General features: G+C 37.5%; 2 protein-coding genes across 3 annotated transcripts in view; one reads left to right on the forward strand and one right to left on the reverse strand.

Annotated features, from left to right (window-relative positions):
• LOC119580888 (tubulin alpha-1 chain-like) overlaps window positions 1-6,011 on the forward strand; it is a 38,779-nt gene extending 32,768 nt beyond the window's left edge. The window contains exon 10 of one of the 2 annotated variants that reach the window (XR_005229409.1): window positions 4,565-4,675. Coding sequence is in view for 1 of the 2 variants with exons in the window: in XM_037929121.1 (XP_037785049.1) it covers window positions 4,565-4,665 (101 nt within the window). In the remaining variant the exon portion in view is untranslated. Of the gene's footprint in view, window positions 1-4,564 lie in introns of both variants that reach the window. The other variant, XM_037929121.1, reaches the window with a different exon arrangement.
• Window positions 6,012-10,564: 4,553 nt separating this feature from the next.
• Window positions 10,565-17,500, reverse strand: part of LOC119577923 (dynein regulatory complex subunit 7-like) — an 8,012-nt gene continuing 1,076 nt past the window's right edge. Inside the window, exons 3-14 of the mRNA XM_037925601.1 lie at window positions 16,625-16,855; window positions 16,126-16,288; window positions 16,015-16,092; window positions 15,282-15,407; window positions 14,863-14,991; window positions 14,236-14,392; window positions 13,354-13,471; window positions 12,724-12,933; window positions 11,576-11,794; window positions 11,303-11,404; window positions 10,977-11,084; window positions 10,565-10,834 (exon numbers count right to left, since the gene is read on the reverse strand). Coding sequence (XP_037781529.1) covers window positions 10,565-10,834; window positions 10,977-11,084; window positions 11,303-11,404; window positions 11,576-11,794; window positions 12,724-12,933; window positions 13,354-13,471; window positions 14,236-14,392; window positions 14,863-14,991; window positions 15,282-15,407; window positions 16,015-16,092; window positions 16,126-16,288; window positions 16,625-16,855 — 1,911 coding nt within the window. The remainder of the gene's footprint in view (window positions 10,835-10,976; window positions 11,085-11,302; window positions 11,405-11,575; window positions 11,795-12,723; window positions 12,934-13,353; window positions 13,472-14,235; window positions 14,393-14,862; window positions 14,992-15,281; window positions 15,408-16,014; window positions 16,093-16,125; window positions 16,289-16,624; window positions 16,856-17,500) is intronic.

Below are 17,500 nucleotides of genomic sequence, written 5' to 3' on the forward strand. Positions count from 1 at the left end.
TGGTTTAAACGAAAAAAAAGAACAATAAAAAATATTATCACATACTAAACTGCATCCAGAAAAGATAAGAACTGGAACTCATCCCGATCTCTGGAGTACATCCATTCACCAAGTATTGTGTGAGAGAGAGAAAAAAGAAAGAAAAGAACAACAACGAAAAAAAATATGTTATAGCAGATCAAAAAAGAAAGAAAAGAAAAAGCAAGAAAATATTGTTGATAAGTAAAAAAAAATATGAAACCTATATATATAAGTATTGTGCCAGTTGATTCGAATATTAAAAAGAGACTTGGCGAATCGCAGTTTTCCAGAGTCTGGGTGAGTTGCCAGTGGTTGCCTCCCCCCCTCCCCCCGAGATTCGACACAACTGACGAAAATCATCCATCGAGTTATATTATGTAATAATCGAAAACCAATCCCCCCCAGATTATGATAATTACAGGATAAAACTTGACCCGATCAGCAGTGCAGATTCGTAGGTAAGTTTTCATCGCAGGAGTCTCGTGACCTGGTTTGTAAAAGAGAGTCACAGTGCAAGAAGTGATGTGCGTGTTGTAAGCGACTCTTGTGATGTGCCATGCCCTCACATGCATGACACAGGATCCAAATGTATGTCTGTGCATATTCCTCATAGAGTTATAGTTCTTTGCAAAGCGTATTCACTAGCGCCAAAGTTATGCATGGTTGACAAATGGCCAACTGAAAGTATCCTGTTTGGCCATTACCCAGGTGCCATTAACGGGTACCTGCAAGTTCGTGCCACACCTTGGGTTTTTGGTATCATGTGTAGATGGATTTCAGTGATGAAGACATGTTATCAATACGTCTATAATGCCTCATGATAAGTGATTTGCATGTACCACCGTGATCATCACTTTTGTTGAATTAGCGTTTCTGACACTCTGCATATCAAGGAATCTGATCGATTGCCATGGTTATAAAAATAATTTAATGTAAAAAAAACGCTAACTATGAAAAATATAAGAAAATATATCACTGAACTATTAAAATCGGCAGAATATCTATGACATATTTTTCAATGTAGCATTTGATTTAGTCATTTTGACATCACGCACTACAGGGAAATGTTCATCACTCAGTGTCTGTGACAAAGCATGCAGTCTTTTAACTAGATCTAAAGTATGCTAACATGGAAACCATGTTTAGCATTAAATTTTATATTTTGATAATTGTCTTGCTAGATTATTCTCATGTTCCTAGTGATTATTGTTAAGCTTAAGCATGAAGTCAAAATAAGTTCAGTTAGATATGTTTAAGCTATTTATACAATGTATGTAATATATATATATAAATATATATATATATATATATATATATATATATATATATATATATATATATATATATATATATATATATATATATATATATACACACACACACACACACACACATGTGTGTGTGTGTGTGTGTGTGTGTGTGTGTGTGCATTCATATTATATTATATGTAATATAATATATATATATATATATATATATATATATATATATATATATATAATATATAATATAATATATATATATATATATAATATATATTATATATATATATATATATATATATATATATATAATATAATATATATATAATACATATATATATATAATATATATATATATCATAATCATCATACACACATATAATATATAATATACTAATACTAAATATAAAATACAATAAAAAATATAAATAAATATAATATACATATATATATATATATATATATATATATATATATATAATATATATAATATATATATATATATATATATATATATATATATATATATAATACATATATATATACATATAGTATATTATATATATATATATATATATAATATTAATATATATCATATATATATATATATATATATATATATATATATATATATATATATATATATATATATATATATATATATACACACTATTCAGCCTGCCTCTCTTTAACTTTTCTTTCCCTTTAATACTTTGCTCGCCTCATATAATAAATATATTTTCAAGGAATGAAAAAAAGTGACTCACGACGGAGAGCCAAACAAAGGCGGAACTAATCAAGTGCTATTTCTTTACTGTTGTTTCTTCTTGGGCTGAAAGTTATGCTTTGTTTCTCTACTATATATTACCTTGTATTTCCATTGAAAGTATGCATTAGAAATCCTTCTTCTTTTTTAGATCTATGGTTTCCTTGTCACGAAATTTACGAATGAAAATAATGGTGATGTTTATCTCAGATTTACAGATCTATGTTTGATTATCACAGATAAATGTGCACATTTTCTCTCCTATTTCCCATTACTATCATAAAATGTCTGAATTTCTCTAAACATCCTTTTCTTTCTCTTTTTAAAATATTTATGGACGCGATTGGCACCTAAGATTGTTTCGTCTTTTCTTTTGTTTCCAATTTCTTAAAAAAAAAAAAAATTCTGTTTTCCGTGGAGACTAGATAATCACTTGTTCTCTCCCTCTCCCTTATTCTTCGACTTCTTCTCATTATCCTGCTCCTCTTTCTTCTTTCTGTGATTTTCTTTCGTCTTTGTCTCTACCTCGTCTTCGTTCCTTCCTTTTCCTTCACTCTCTCTCTCTCTCTCTCTCTCTCTCTCTCTCTCTCTCTCTCTCTCTCTCTCTCTCTCTCTCTATCTATCTATCTATCTATCTATCTATCTCTCTCTCTCTCTCTCTCTCTCTCTTTCTCTATCATCCCTCCTCCACTTTCCCTTCCCCTCTTCATCTCCACCTCCAACTATTCCCCTTCCCTCCCCTTTTTCCTCCACTATTTCTTCCTCCTCTTTCCCCACCACCACCACCCCCACCCACTCCTCCATCCAAATCCCCATTCTCATCCTCATCCATCCTCCCTCCTCCTCCTCCTTCTCCTACTCCACCTCAACTACCTCCTCCTCCACCACCACCACAATCTTCTCTCCTCCCCCTCCTCCTCCATCTCTTCCTCCTCCACTTCCACCTCTACCTCCTTCACCTCCACCTCCTCCTCCCCTCTTATTTCCTCCCTCCGCCTCCACCTCCACCTCCTCCACCTCCACCTCCACCTACCCCCCAACTTCCTCCTCCTCCTCCTCCTTCTCCCCCCTCTTTTTCCCCTCCCTCCACCTCCACCTCCTCCGCCACCGCCCTCACCGCCTCCTCCCGCTTCCCGCAGGAGAGTTCAGCGAGGCAAGGGAGGACCTCCAGGCACTCGAGATGGACTACGAGGAAGTGGAGAAGACCTACGAAGAAGAAAACATGAGTGAAGCCGAGTACTAAAAGCGGATCGGGAAGAAGTGGATGAAGATAAGAGAAAAATGTGTGTGGAGGATGATGATTGAAAAAAAAAGAGAGAGAGAGATAAAGTTGTGATAAGAATGGAAAACGAATGGAAAATATAATGATATAAGAAGAATCCATGTAATATGAAATTTAAAAGGATGAAAAAATGAACAGAGAAATAATTACAAGAGTTGAACTACCAATAAGAAAAGATGAATGTTGAAAACAAAATTGGTCATAGAAATCACTGTTAAGAACAAATTTCGTACGAAGTTATTTTTTCAGAATCAATCCTTTTTTATTCTGTAATAATGCTTTCTATTATTGTATTCATTTATTTATCTATGTGTTATTATTATTGCTATTCAGTCACGGGAAAAAAATATGTAGTTAATGTAAAACTAACAGTGACGCTGCAGATTTTCTTCAGAACGTTTATTGGTAACACTGATAACTGATTTGTCTAACACTTCAAAACTATTTTCTTAGGAATATGTTTTTCTTTCTATTTTCTAATGATCTTATAAAAGTGTTGGATATTACAAGAAGAGCAATTGGTTCAAGAAGTTTTCTGTCGATTGAACTGATGCTCTTTTGTCCGACGCTTTGAAAATAGGTTCTACGGAACTTATTTTCTCCTTTTTTGGCCTGATAATCCTGTGAAAATGCTGGATGTTACAAGAGGAAATGTTATGTCGAGTAAAGTAGGTTTGCTAATTATATATATATATATGTGTATATATATATATATATATATATATATATATATATATATATATATATATATATATATATATATATATATATATTTTTTTTTTTTTTTTTTTTTTTTTTTTTTTTTTTTTTTTTTTTTTTTTTTTTGATAAGAAGAAAAAAAGTGTATTGTATTCTTTTGAAAGAATTATCTCTTTATCTTGGGGGCGGGAGACAAAAGCACGGAACTCTAACACGTAAGGTGTGCATGAGGGAAAGTTTATTTCTATTTATAATTTTAATGACGTGTAAATATGACGTAAAGTATGATTCTAAGGTGGTAAAGGGTAGGGAAGATTAAAAGGGATTTTTTTTTTTATCTTCTTAATTGATAAGCCCTAAAGCATGGTTAAACAAACATTTATAGGCCTAACTCCCTTCATAATTTTAACAAGACGTGGTCCCTACTTGTCAAGAAAAATTCCAAAAGTTTTTTTTTTTAATCTCATTCACCAGTTTAGCCAGCTCCGCGAGAATACCCTTTAGCTACATACCTTACCACACTTGTACCTGCAGGAGAGTTCTCCGAAGCACGAGAGGATCTGGCAGCACTGGAGATGGATTACAACGAAGTCGAACAGAATCCACTCAGTGAAGCCGAAGAAGAAGATTACTAGAACACACGCCATAGAAGAACAAATGGAAAAAAAAAGGATTACTCTTCGTTACCATGACTTTGTCTCTGGGTCTACGGCCTCCATCCTGTGCCTCTGACTCCATCCTTCTTCTTATTTCCTCCTTTTCTCTCTGTCTCCCGTCTTTCTTCCCCCCCCCCCTTCCCCATCTGCTTCTCGTGATAATCTCTTTCCCTTCTTTCTGATTTATTGAACACGGAGTTCTGATGTAATGCTATTTCTAATCATCTCTGATTTAGAACACTGCCGTTCTTCCAGCTAATAATCTACACCTCCTTCCCGTTTCTAGACCCACATTCCACTGAAAGTTTTCCTTTTAAAAAAAACTGTATTCAAAACGGTGTTATTTTCTATTGTAATAGCATTATGTCATAGCCATCTAAAGATAAGAAACAGAAAATCGTTTAGGTTAAGAAAAATAAATCAATAAATATAAACACAGCAAAAATTGCTTTGTTTTTTTTAGCATAGAGCAAAAATAATTATTCAAAGTGTTTAGCTTGTATTCCGTTTATTTTATCATCTAAATCACCAGAGTCTTATAGATTTTTCTAAAATCCCAAGTAGTTACCCTCGATGTAGATAGCAATAGATATTCTACATTAAAAAAAGTAAGTAACCACTCACAGTTTGTAGTTCGTTATGATATAAGGAACTTTTCATGGAAACTGGAGAACTGTGTATATTTTATCCATATGTGAGAGTAGTTATAGAAGATATATGTTACGGATTGTGAACAACTGAGTAAGAATTGTATATTCAACGCACATGTGTAAGCTAATCAAAAGCACTATGGAGCACCTAGTCACTTTTTTTTCCTTCTTTTTTCTTCCCTTTCATCTTTTTAATTTCATCTTTTTCCTTATTTCCATGATCATCGCCCTTATTTTCCGGATTTTCTTCCCTGTTTTCGTTACCGCCACTTATTTGCGTTAGCTTTCCTATTTTCTTTACCTTCCTCGTTTTCTTTACGTTCCTGATTTTCGTCATTTTCTTCCTTAATTTCTTCAACTTCCTCCATCGTTTTCCTTTCATATTTAACCTTATCCAAAACCTTTTTTTCTCTTCATTTCCATATTCCCTTTTTACCATTTTTTAAAACAATTTTTTTCCCCCTTTTTTCCTTCGCCCCTTATTATGAACACGTTCTCTGAACATGTTAACTTAACTGGGTCAGGTGTTTAGAGGTCAGAAAAGGTCAGACATTCTTCTCTAGTCAGCACGACCTCAGGCTGGCCTTGTCTTTGATGTGGCTCTATCACCTAAACTTTTCACTGTCTGTGATACTGTCCGTCCAAAATTTTGCTCAATAAAATGATGAAAATGGACTTGATTGTATGATTTTCCATGAATGTTAATTTACACATATACACACGCACAAATATATAAATATATATATATATATATATATATATATATATTATTATTTATTTATTTACTTATTTATTCATTTATTTATATCCATAACCTTCTCTTTAAAATACAAAACAAAAGTACAAATTAACAAAGTTTTAAGTATCATTCTCGCTATCATGTTCATTGCTGTGATGATATATATTTTAATTATATCAATCTATATCTATCCGAAACTGGTAAGTTATAAAGAAATCACAAAGGAGGAAAAGAAAAGTTGTGAAGTAAGGCTGAATGAGAAAGAGAGAAGGAGAAATCAAGATAGGCAAAGAGACAGAGAGAGAAAGGGGGATGGATGAGAATGAGAGAGAAAACAGGAAACAATGACAGAAATGCAAGTGGAGAGACAAGGAAGAAAATATGAATGAGCGAAAGAGGAAGTTAAGAATGAAAATTATAAGGAAGGGATAAGTGAGAGCGAGAAAAAAGGGAGAGAAAGAAAAAACAAAATGAGAAATGAGTAATAGAGAGAGAGAACGAGCCAAACAGAAATAGGAAAAAGAAGGAACAAGAAAATAATGAAGTTAGAAGCCGTTCATCCCGAGATTTAAAAAAAAATAATAATAATTTCATCCGAGTTAACCTCAGGCGAATGTAATGAATATCTATATATTCAAAATTGCTATCCTAGCAATAACATGTATAAATTGATATCATACATCAAATACAGAGACGGAGAACTTATCCATAAATATATTAATCAATGACGTAGAGTATTGTTTTTTTTATGGTATTCTTTGAAACATTCAACCTATCATATGTGTTTTATATAGAGATGGGTGAATAAAAAGATACAGATATAGGAAAATGTGTGTGTGTGTGTGTGTGTGTGTGTGTGTGTGTGTGTGTGTGTGTGTGTGTGTGTGTGTGTGTGTGTGTGTATATATATATATATATATATATATATATATATATATATATATATATATATATATATGTATATAATAATATATATTATATATATCACCATAAATATACATATATATATATATATATATATATATATATATATATATATATATAATATATATATATATATATATATATATATATATATATATATATATATATATATATATATACACACATATATAAAGAAAGCGTGGATATAGTTATAGGTACTAAAACAAAGATATCGACATATGCAAAAAAAGGAAAAGAAATGCAATATATATATTTTTTTTTTTGTGGGGTCTGGGGATATATTTTGATTGTTATCATAACTAGTCATTAATTTTATCAAGGTTCAATAGTATTAGTAGCGGAAAGAGCAATAATAGTATTGATATGGTTGTTATAGCTGTTTTTGTATTTAAATTTAGAAATTTCTAATTCGTTATCACTATTAATATCACCATTACTTATCACTGTATCATTTTCATTACTATCATATTTTCATCATTATGCCCATCATCAAATCCTCATCATCATCATCACTGATACATTTATTGTGTTAATCATCATCATAATTATTTACAGAATACTGTCCATTTCTATTTTGACTGATTTTGGCCATTTTTTATGACATTAGTTTTTCTTTATCAAGTTTTTCTTCATCAATTCCCAATGTTCTGAATATTCAACATAATTTCAATTTTGTTTGATGTACAGCCATTTTTTTTTTCTTGTTTAAGATAGTGTTGGTTAAAGTCTGTTGTTGCTATGAATTGGAAAGATTTGAAACTCATTATTATGAAACATGCAGTCTATAGTGAATAAAATGTGTTTAGGTTGTTATTTCTACTTTAGTTTTCATATATTATGCCTAAGTTTCGTACTACACATCTTTAAAAATCAGTAATAATTTATCCATTAGTTATAATTTGTTAAATTTTGGGTAAGAGAGGTTTTAAAAATTACACGAAAAATATTTCGAAAGCATATAAGATTTATTAATTCTTTCTTAAGACAACGATAAATAAATAACAATGTTGAGCTGCGTTGCGTCTGAAACCGAGTTAGGAATATAAAGCCCCCGATTATTATTATTTTTTAAATTCTTTATATCCTGGTGGCAGCATCCGCATCGTCTCTGACTTGCACGTTGCAGGATCGAGACTAGAGTAATCCTTCACTGGCTTCGGGAAAAGTTAACAGGTGTTTATTGCTCGTGGTTTATTGCGGTTCACGAGTGTTCTCCGAGGAGATAACGTCTCCTTCTCGAGGTCAAAGGTCACTCAGGTCGGCAGCTATGCAGAAAGGCAGCAACAAACCACTCAGAAAGAGAGAGAGAGAGAGAGAGAGAGAGAGAGAGAGAGAGAGAGAGAGAGGAGAGAGAGAGAGAGAGAGAGAGAGAGAGAGAGAGAGAGAGAGAGAGAGAAAGGAGAGGGGGAGAGAGAGAGAGAGAGAGAAGAGAAGGAGAGAGAGAGAGAGAGAGGAGAGAGAGAAAGAGAGAGGAGAGAGAGAGAGAGAGAGAGAGAGAGAGAGAGAGAGAGAGAGAGAGAGAGAGAGAGAGAGAGAGAGAGAGAGAGAGAGAGAGAGAGAGAGAGAGAGAGAGAGAGAGAGAGAGAGATTTAGCTGTTAGCTGGAAAGAGGGAGAAAGTACAAAACATATCACAATGTCGTAGGGCAAAATATAAAATTTCCTATCGTGGCATTCTCGTTTTAACTCTGTGCACGTTACCGAGTTTGTATGTTTGCTTATATCTCTCCTTACACTTAAAACTTGAAATTGCAATTGTAACTCTTTCAACCAAAGACGTGCATATATTTTAGTTGGTGTGAAAAGTTAAAATAGATTATAATGAAGATCATGATAAAAATGATAATTCCTTTAAGCATACAAATAAATCATTGTTTTTCTCATTACCATTATCTTTATCCTTATTAAAATATTATAACGGTTATAACAAAATATTAATAATATAATGATAATAATGATAGTAATATTATGGTGATGATAAAATGTTAATAAAAAACATCAATAATTATAATGATGATGATGATGTTAATAAAAACAGTGGCAATAATAATAAATGATAATGATATAAATTACAGACAAAATAATAATAATGGTAACAGAAATCACAATAACAATGTGCTAATCATAATACCGTTTTTTAATAGGAATGGTGTTAACAATAACAGTCAACAATGATAAGAATGATAATCAAAATGGCAATAATAATAATAATAATAATAATAATAATAATAATAATAATAATAATAATAATAATAATACATCAGATACAATAATGCTATTAATAACGATCATAATAATGACAATGATGAAGATAATGATCATTATAAGGACAACAGTAATAATACCACGTGTAACTAATTTACGGTGGCTGTTTTGCTGCATTTTCAACTTAATTTATAGTAAAAAAAAAAAACTACTTTTAGGTAGTTGATATCTGTGTATTTCAAGAAAGTTATGCTATTCATCCTTTATTTATTTTATCATCGGGCAATTATGAGAATAATTTAATGACATTTATCTGCAAATTATTATATCGGAAATATGCGCGTCATCAGTAAGAAAGTGGCCTGCCATATGTGTATTATAGAGACATGGGTGAATAAAGACATACAGATATAACTAAATTTATATGTATATAAAGCGTGGATATAGTTATCGGTACAAACATAGAAAAATATCGACATAGGAAAAAAATTAAAGAAAGAAAGAGATAAAAGAAAGGCAGTATACATTAATTACATTAGTTATTAATTTTGTTATCGAGGTTCATTAGTAGTTGTAGTAGTGGTAAGAGTTGTAGTATTGTTATGGATGTTACATGTTTTACATTTAAAATTTATAACTTGTTTTTTCTGTGATTTCTCTCAGGTTTATTTATATTCTTCCAGTCAACTTTGCTTTACATTATTCTTTTGCATCATATGTTCCTCTTCGACCTTTTTCGCATTTTCTTGCAATCTTTTTTTTCACTCTTTTTCCGTTCCTTCTATCTCACCGTTTTACCCTCTCTTTTTTATTTTGCCTCTCTTTCTCCATTTCATTTTTCTTCAATTTATTTATTATTCTATTTTTGCTACGTTTCGTTTTTCCCTCCCCCAATCTTTTCCTCTTTCCCACTTCTCTCCCTCCCTCCCAACCTTTTCCCCCTCCTCCCTTCGCCCCCCTTTCCTCTCCCTCCTTTCTCCTCTCCTTCCTTCTTTCGCTCCCTTTCTCCCTCCCCCTCCCTTCATTTTTCCCTTCCTTCATTTTTCCCTTCCTCTCCCTCCCTCACCCCCTCCCCTTCCTTCCTTCCTTCGTTCCCTCTTTCCTCTCCCCCCCCTCACTCCCTCCCCTTCCTTCCTTCGCTCCCTCTATCTCCTCTCCCTCCCTCACCCCCTCCCCTTCCTTCGCTCCCTCTTTCCTCTCCCTCCCGCACCCCCTTCCCCTTCCTTCGCTCCCTCTTTCCTCTCCCTCCCTCACCCCCTCCCCTTCCTTCGCTCCCTCTTTCCTCTCCCTCCCTCACCCCCTCCCCTTCCTTCGCTCCCTCTTTCCTCTCCCTCCCTCACCTTACCCCGACGCCGCCTCGTCCTCCTCATCGGCCGACGAACCCCCTTGGCTGCCGAGGTCCAAGGCGAATCTCGGGTCGACCTCGAGCTGGCCGGCGAGGCTGTCGTATCTCTCAGAGGCTTCGTGTTTCCAGGCGGCCAGCTGGGCCCGGAGGCGTCGGTGGGAGGCCTCGGCGGCGGCGGTGCGGCTCGTGAGTGCGGCCCGCTCGTCGGCGTTCAGCCGCTTGCGGCGCCCGGCCTCGTCGCGGCACTCGAGCACGGCGGCGCGGGCCTTCGGAGAGGAAATCCGGTAAAGATTAGTTCTCGGATGTTCATTAAACTGATTATATGCCGATGTTATTAAATTATTAACTGCAACCCACGCTGGACCACGAAAACAATAAGGACCGCGACACAAAACCCAAGAAAGCCACCTGGTCTAGCCGATCCTGCAGGAGGTTGGCTCGGAGGGCGAGTCTCTCCCTGAGGTCCTGAAGACACCTCTCCCGCACCGTCTCGGGTCCGCCTGTCTCCGCGTCCGACTGCAGAGGAAATTGGTTACTCGTCGGGACTGAATAGACAAATGGCTCAGCATAGGATATGATTGGGTCGTTATTATGATGATGAAGAAAGTGGTAATGATGGCTAATGATAATAACAAACGTAAAAAAATATAATAATAGCAACATTGAAAGCACTGAAATCATTGATCGTCATCGTAAAATAAACAAAACTATGAAGAGTAGCCACTAACACTAACCGTTAATAGGGGAATATACGGAGCGATGATATCGACTTTTCCTTCTCTCTCTTCACGTTTCTTCCTCAGCGTTTCCTCGCGGTGGGCTTCGTCGTACTGCCTCTGTGGAAACCAAAAATTTTGTTTCAGACCTACGAAAACCTTGAGAAACTTTATAGTATGTACGTACTGTCCGATCCATTACTTTGCTTTAGTACTTCTCTCCGAGATAATTTTCTCTGTTTTGACCTATGAGCGATTCTTTTATCGGACGTTCCCTCTCCCCGACGTTACCTGCCGCAGGATAAACTGGACGGTCTCATTCCGGTGGATGTCGAAGATGTGCGTCACAAGAGCCGGGTCTTCTTCCTCCCGAGCTCTCGCCTCCCGCACCTGCGCCGTCTCCTCCACGCCCCTTCGCACCTCCTCCTGTGACACGGCCTCCGCCTCCATCTCCGCCCGCAGGACCGCCCACAGCTGCGGCATCGGTGGCTCTTCGACTGTTGGATCAGGCTGGTGACGGGAGAGGATGGGGATGATGCTCGTCCGGCAAAGTTTTCATTTTCGGCTTAATTGTTAGTTTTTGCCTAACTTCCATTTTTTATTTAGTGCTGAACCAGGGAATTCTTTTAGTGATATTTAGTGGGGATACTGATATGATAGAATATACTCACTCAATGTATATAGGCTTTTGGAACTATACTTATAGTAGATTATTTAGAGCAACATTCCTTTTTTTTCTCAAGTACAGATGTTGATATAACTTTCATTTTATATTTAGTGCTTAACCAGGTATTCTTGCAGTGAGATTTAGTGGGGATACTAATATGAATATATCGACCTTTGGAAGGAAACTTATAGTAGACTATTTAGAGCAACATTTTTGAAATTCCACCTATCATGATCCAGATGCTCGATATTACATTCATAACCGTATTCAGCGTCTATTGTACGCTTGAGAATAGTGTTTTCACCTTTATTCATTCGGCATAAAAAAACGCCGTCTGTAACCGTTTAGATAATGCATACAATACATATCAAAGCCATGGAACACACAAATGAAACTGAAATTCCGTACACAAAATGTATGTAGTGAGTACCTCTGTGTTAAGAATATCAGCTATAAAATAAATTTAAGACCCAATCAGGAAGATATAGAGAAAGAGAGAGAGAGGGAGGGAGGGAGAGGGAGAGGGAAAGGGAGAGAGAGAGAGAGAGAGAGAGAGAGAGAGAGAGAGAGAGAGAGAGAGAGAGAGAGAGAGAGAGAGAGAGAGAGAGAGAGAGAGAGAGTAAAGAAATAGAGAAAGGGAGACAGATAAGACACACAAAGCCAAAGACAGACATCCTTATACCCCTTCCCACCTCCCCAGCTGTTACCCCCACCCCTCTAACCCTACCCCACCGAACCCCAACACCCCCCACCCCCACCCCCTTAACCCCACCTGGAACCCATGCGTCATTTCCGTCGAGAGCGTGGCCGCCCGACCGTCTGACGAAGGCGGTTTGACGAAGGACCTGGTCGGCTGCAGGAGGCGGTGGTGGCCGTAGTGATACACGAGGAGGATTCTGCCCTCTGCCACTTGCAACACGCGGCGCTGCACGGCCTTGTGCGGCTCCGTGCCCTCCGGTTGCCCGAACTCCTCCTCGATTCTCTGGACGTGAAGGGGGGAGGGGAGGGGGTTACTGGTGGTGGTATTATTCTAATTGTAGTTAATAGTGGTGGTCGTTATTATCCTTATTGCCATGATTATTACTGTAACTATTGTTATTATTGCAATTATTATCATTATAACTATTGTTATTATTACAATCATTATCATTATTATTATTATCATTATCATTACTATTATTATTGTTATTATTATTATTAACATTATTATTATTATCATCATCATCATTACTAATCATCATTATCATTACTAATCATCATCATCATCACAATCATCATCATTAATCATTAATGTCATCATCATTATTACCATTACCTTCATCTTCGCACCAGTCATCGTCGCTCGTACTTTTCCCAGCTTAAAACCACATGTTTGCTCCCCTTTCGTCACCCATCGACTCACCTGTATAGACCTGTTGGGGGCGGTGCCAGAATCAGTGAAGGTGACGGTGCGAGCCAATAGCAGGTCCGGTCGCTCGTCAAACTCCTCCCTCCAGACTCCGCCTCCTATTATGCGACTCCTGGTGGATGTGAAGGACGTGAGAGGAACGGAGGAGAGGATGTAATGGAAGGAAGAAGGGGGAACGTTAAGAGTGTGAAGAAATTCGTGATATGGGAATCATTCCGCCACAGTGAGAAACGGCGTAGTTTTATTAATTGACATTTGAGACTACTGACATTATGATTCCACATTTAAAAGAATATTACACTATAAATTTTTATAAACCAAATATTTTGAGTGTTAGTTACTTCGTGTGCTGTGTATCCTGACAAAATATCAAGTCTTATTTAAGCCTATAATTATTTATCCTTGCTAAACAATCTATGCAAAAATAATTAAACATCTCGACTTCATAAGTTTAGGGCTTATCAGTCCATTAGCTTAGTAACAAAACAATAATATAGAGAAAATCTTTGTCAATGAAGGCATGACTATGTTAAGCTCAACGGATGCCGTAAACACATCCAATATCGAAGCCCACAAACCTTTCAGGTACTGCCCATTCGGCGTATATCAGATGAGTGAATGACTTCTTGACAAACACTTGTCCCGAAAACCCTTTTTCAACAATTGAGAATGACCATAAACACGAGGTTTGTTCTAGGCTACCGGTACTTTGAGGCGTCCCCTTTCTCTTAGTGTCTCATGGATGTGCTCCGTTCTCCCTTATATCAAACACCTCCTTAATTCTTAAACGGCAAAAAACGCGCTGCTGCTATTATGATGGAAAACCCTGCTATCCGTTTTCTTTGGACGACGCCCTCGACGCCCTGTCCCCCATACCTCAAGGCGTCCACTCGGAACTTCGAATGGAACATGAACACCTCTTCCCCGTGGCCATCCTGCCGATCCTCCTCAGAGACGTCCTTCGAAGGTTTCGTCAGGCCGTCCAAGGAGGTTCGCGACGCCAGGACCGATGGAGGTACCCAATACTGGTGGCCTGCGGGGTTGGATGGAGTCGACTTTCTGACCCCGTTTACTTTTTTTTTCTTGATTTAGTCTCTCTCTCTCTCTCTCTCTCTCTCTCTCTCTCTCTCTCTCTCTCTCTCTCCTCTCTCTCTCTCCTCTCTCTCTCTCTCTCTCTCTCTCTCTCTCTCTCTCTCTCTCTCCTCTCTCTCTCTCCTCACTCACTCCTCCACTCACTCACTCACTCACTCACTCACGCTACCACCACTCATTCACTCACACTCACTCACTCCCACTCCTCCTCTCATCTCTCTCTTTCTCTCTCTCCTCTCTCCTCCTCACTCTCACCTCCTCTCCTCTCTCTCCTCCTCTCACTCCTCTCTCATCTCCTCTCTCACTCATCTCACTCTCACTCACACTCTCACTCTCACTCTCTCTCTCTCTCTCTCTCACTCTCCTCATTCCTTATTCCCCACTCCCTCAATTCCCATCCTCCATCCTTACGTTTAAGAGTGTCCTGACGGGTCTTGGCAAACGTCTCGGTCACATCTCCCTTCACGAGGTCTGTAACACGGCTTTCTAGACCGTCCTTTCGCTGTTCAAATTGCTCTCTTACTTCTCGTGGATTTTCGTCTGCCAAAAAAAGTGGGATGAAGTAATAAGGGAAAAGCGAAAATAAAAAGATGATAGGTGAAGTGATGTATTTTTTTAAATATATATATACTGTGTGCTCGATGTGTAAAGATTGCCAGCAAGAAATCTAGAAAGGAAAGGAATTAATGAATAACTAGGAGAAAAAAAAACATACACAAACAAACGAGAAAAAAATAGAACAAACTCCCAAAACCACAAACGACCTAACTAAACCAATAAACAAATAAAACGCCCAAGACCCAACACCAGCAAATACCATCCACACCAACCATCTTCGGAACAGAGGGTCAATACCAGCGTAGCTCCTCTTGGATGGGAAAAAGGAGAGTACCTTCTTACCACGGCCCCCTGGTATCGCTCCTCCCTCCAGCCGCCGGGAAACCTCTGTCGCAAAGCTGGAGGGAGAGGAAGAGAAAGGAGTTGGTGTTCCTGTTGTAGTTGTTGGTATTGTTGTCACTGTTGCTGTTTGTCTGTGTTACTTTTGTTGTTGTTTTGTTTATTCTTTTTAAATTGTATTGTTGTTTTTCTTATCAGTTTATCATTGTCTACTGTCTGGATTATTATTCTCACTGCTATTGCTAATTCAGGTTTTTGAAGAGACTAGTTTGAAAAAAAGTGTAAATAGAGACTACTTTTAACACTTATATATATATATATATATATATATATATATATATATAATATATATATATATATATATATATATATATATATATATATATAATATAAATATCTAATATTATATATAGATATATAAATGTATATAAAATTAATATATATATTAGCAATTATCAATACTAATCATCAAAATAATTAAAATTCAAACCTATCAAGACATGAGCTCGAAGAAGGTGGATAAAACTTGGCAATTAATATATTAGGGGCAATTTCAAGTCAATACTAGTATCCTAAAGGCAAACCCATAGAAGGATGGAGACATGGCATACGAAGAGATAAATATAACCAGAAACGAAAGGAAAAGAAAAGACCCTTTGAACCCACCTTCCTCAGAGATGCAGATGGGTTTCGCCCAACTCTTCGGGATTCTCACTTCGTCGGCAGATCGAATTTGGGAAGGAGCTTCTCTCCCCTCTTCCCCCACTCCCTCCTGACGCCCCCCCCCCTGAGCGTGGGGGCTGGAGAGGCTGTGGTCCCCGGGTTGCCTGGGAGACTCGTGATGGGACGAGGGGCGGTAAGGCGGGGGGGGGTGCTTCGCTCGGGACGTCTGGCGGTCCTCGATCAGCGGGAACCACAGCGACCGGTCTGATAGGTCGAACTAATGAGAGAGAGAGAGGTTGATGGGGAGGGAGGGAGGGAGGGAGGGAGGGAGGGAGGGAGGAGGGAGGAGGGAGGAGGGAGGAGGAGGGGAAGAGGAGGAGGAGGAGGAGGAGGGGAGGGAAGGAGAGAGAGAGCGAGGGAGAGAGAGAGAGAGAGAGGAGAGGAGAGAGAGGAGAGAGAGAGAGAGAGAGAGAATCACGGAGAGAGACAAGAGGGGAGACGATTTTGTAGTCTTTTCTAAAAACAACCTTAAAAATCATTGACTGAAATTAACGTTATTTGAATCTTATTAATCTGCTATTCAATGAAACGAGAAGCTATTCCTCTAACTCACCATATCAGAAGACACAGGAGAATCGTATCGTACTGCCGCCCAGTAGTTAGTATGGTCAAAGACAGCGTGTACCTGGCAATAAGGAGGATTTTGGGCAGGGCTTAATGGTATCACTTGCCCATTGGTTGGCTCGACTACAGTGGGCGTGGTCACGTCGCGATTCGGAGGAAGGACCAGTACCCAGAAGTGGAGGTGAGAGGCGGCGTCTGTGGGGGACGCTCCTCCCTCAGCCTGCCAAAGGAACTCAGAATAATAAAAAAAAAAATAAAGAGAATGATAAAAAGAAAAGAAATCAATTAAAAAAAATACCTCACTTATAAAAACTACGTTCGAAAAGGCGATAAAGAGTATACAGGGAAAGGGGCAAATAATATTAGCTGTTACAATTATTTTAACGGGATTTTCTTCACCTTTGAAAAAAAGAGAAGCGTGTACTTCATAAAAATGTCTTCAACAGTCTTATTTGCACTTCACAACACGCATTATGTTTACAGCATCTTAAACCATGATCGTACATCCAAGAAGTCGCATCTTGCCCCAAACCACAAGCAAAGATTATATTCATAATAACAAAGCGAAAATTTGACCCTGATAGTGATAGTTTTCTTTGGTTATTGGCATGCACTGAACTTGGTTTAAACCCATGGAGGTCGACCTTAAAGATATTATATTACTTTAGCAACTGGTATTTTGCGTATGCCACGTCGAATAAGATGGGCGGCAAGCAATACTAACAACAAACTCACCTTAATAAAAGCGTTACTTTCTTCGCGATGTGAGTCTTCTTCGGTTGAAAACCACGAGCCAAAGACAAAGGAGACTCGAAATAACGTGTTTTGAACAATTTTGATGAAATCTATGCGAAAACGAGACCTT

The sequence above is a fragment of the Penaeus monodon genome, chromosome 2 (genome assembly GCF_015228065.2).
Source record: "Penaeus monodon isolate SGIC_2016 chromosome 2, NSTDA_Pmon_1, whole genome shotgun sequence".
Taxonomy (NCBI): domain Eukaryota; kingdom Metazoa; phylum Arthropoda; class Malacostraca; order Decapoda; family Penaeidae; genus Penaeus; species Penaeus monodon.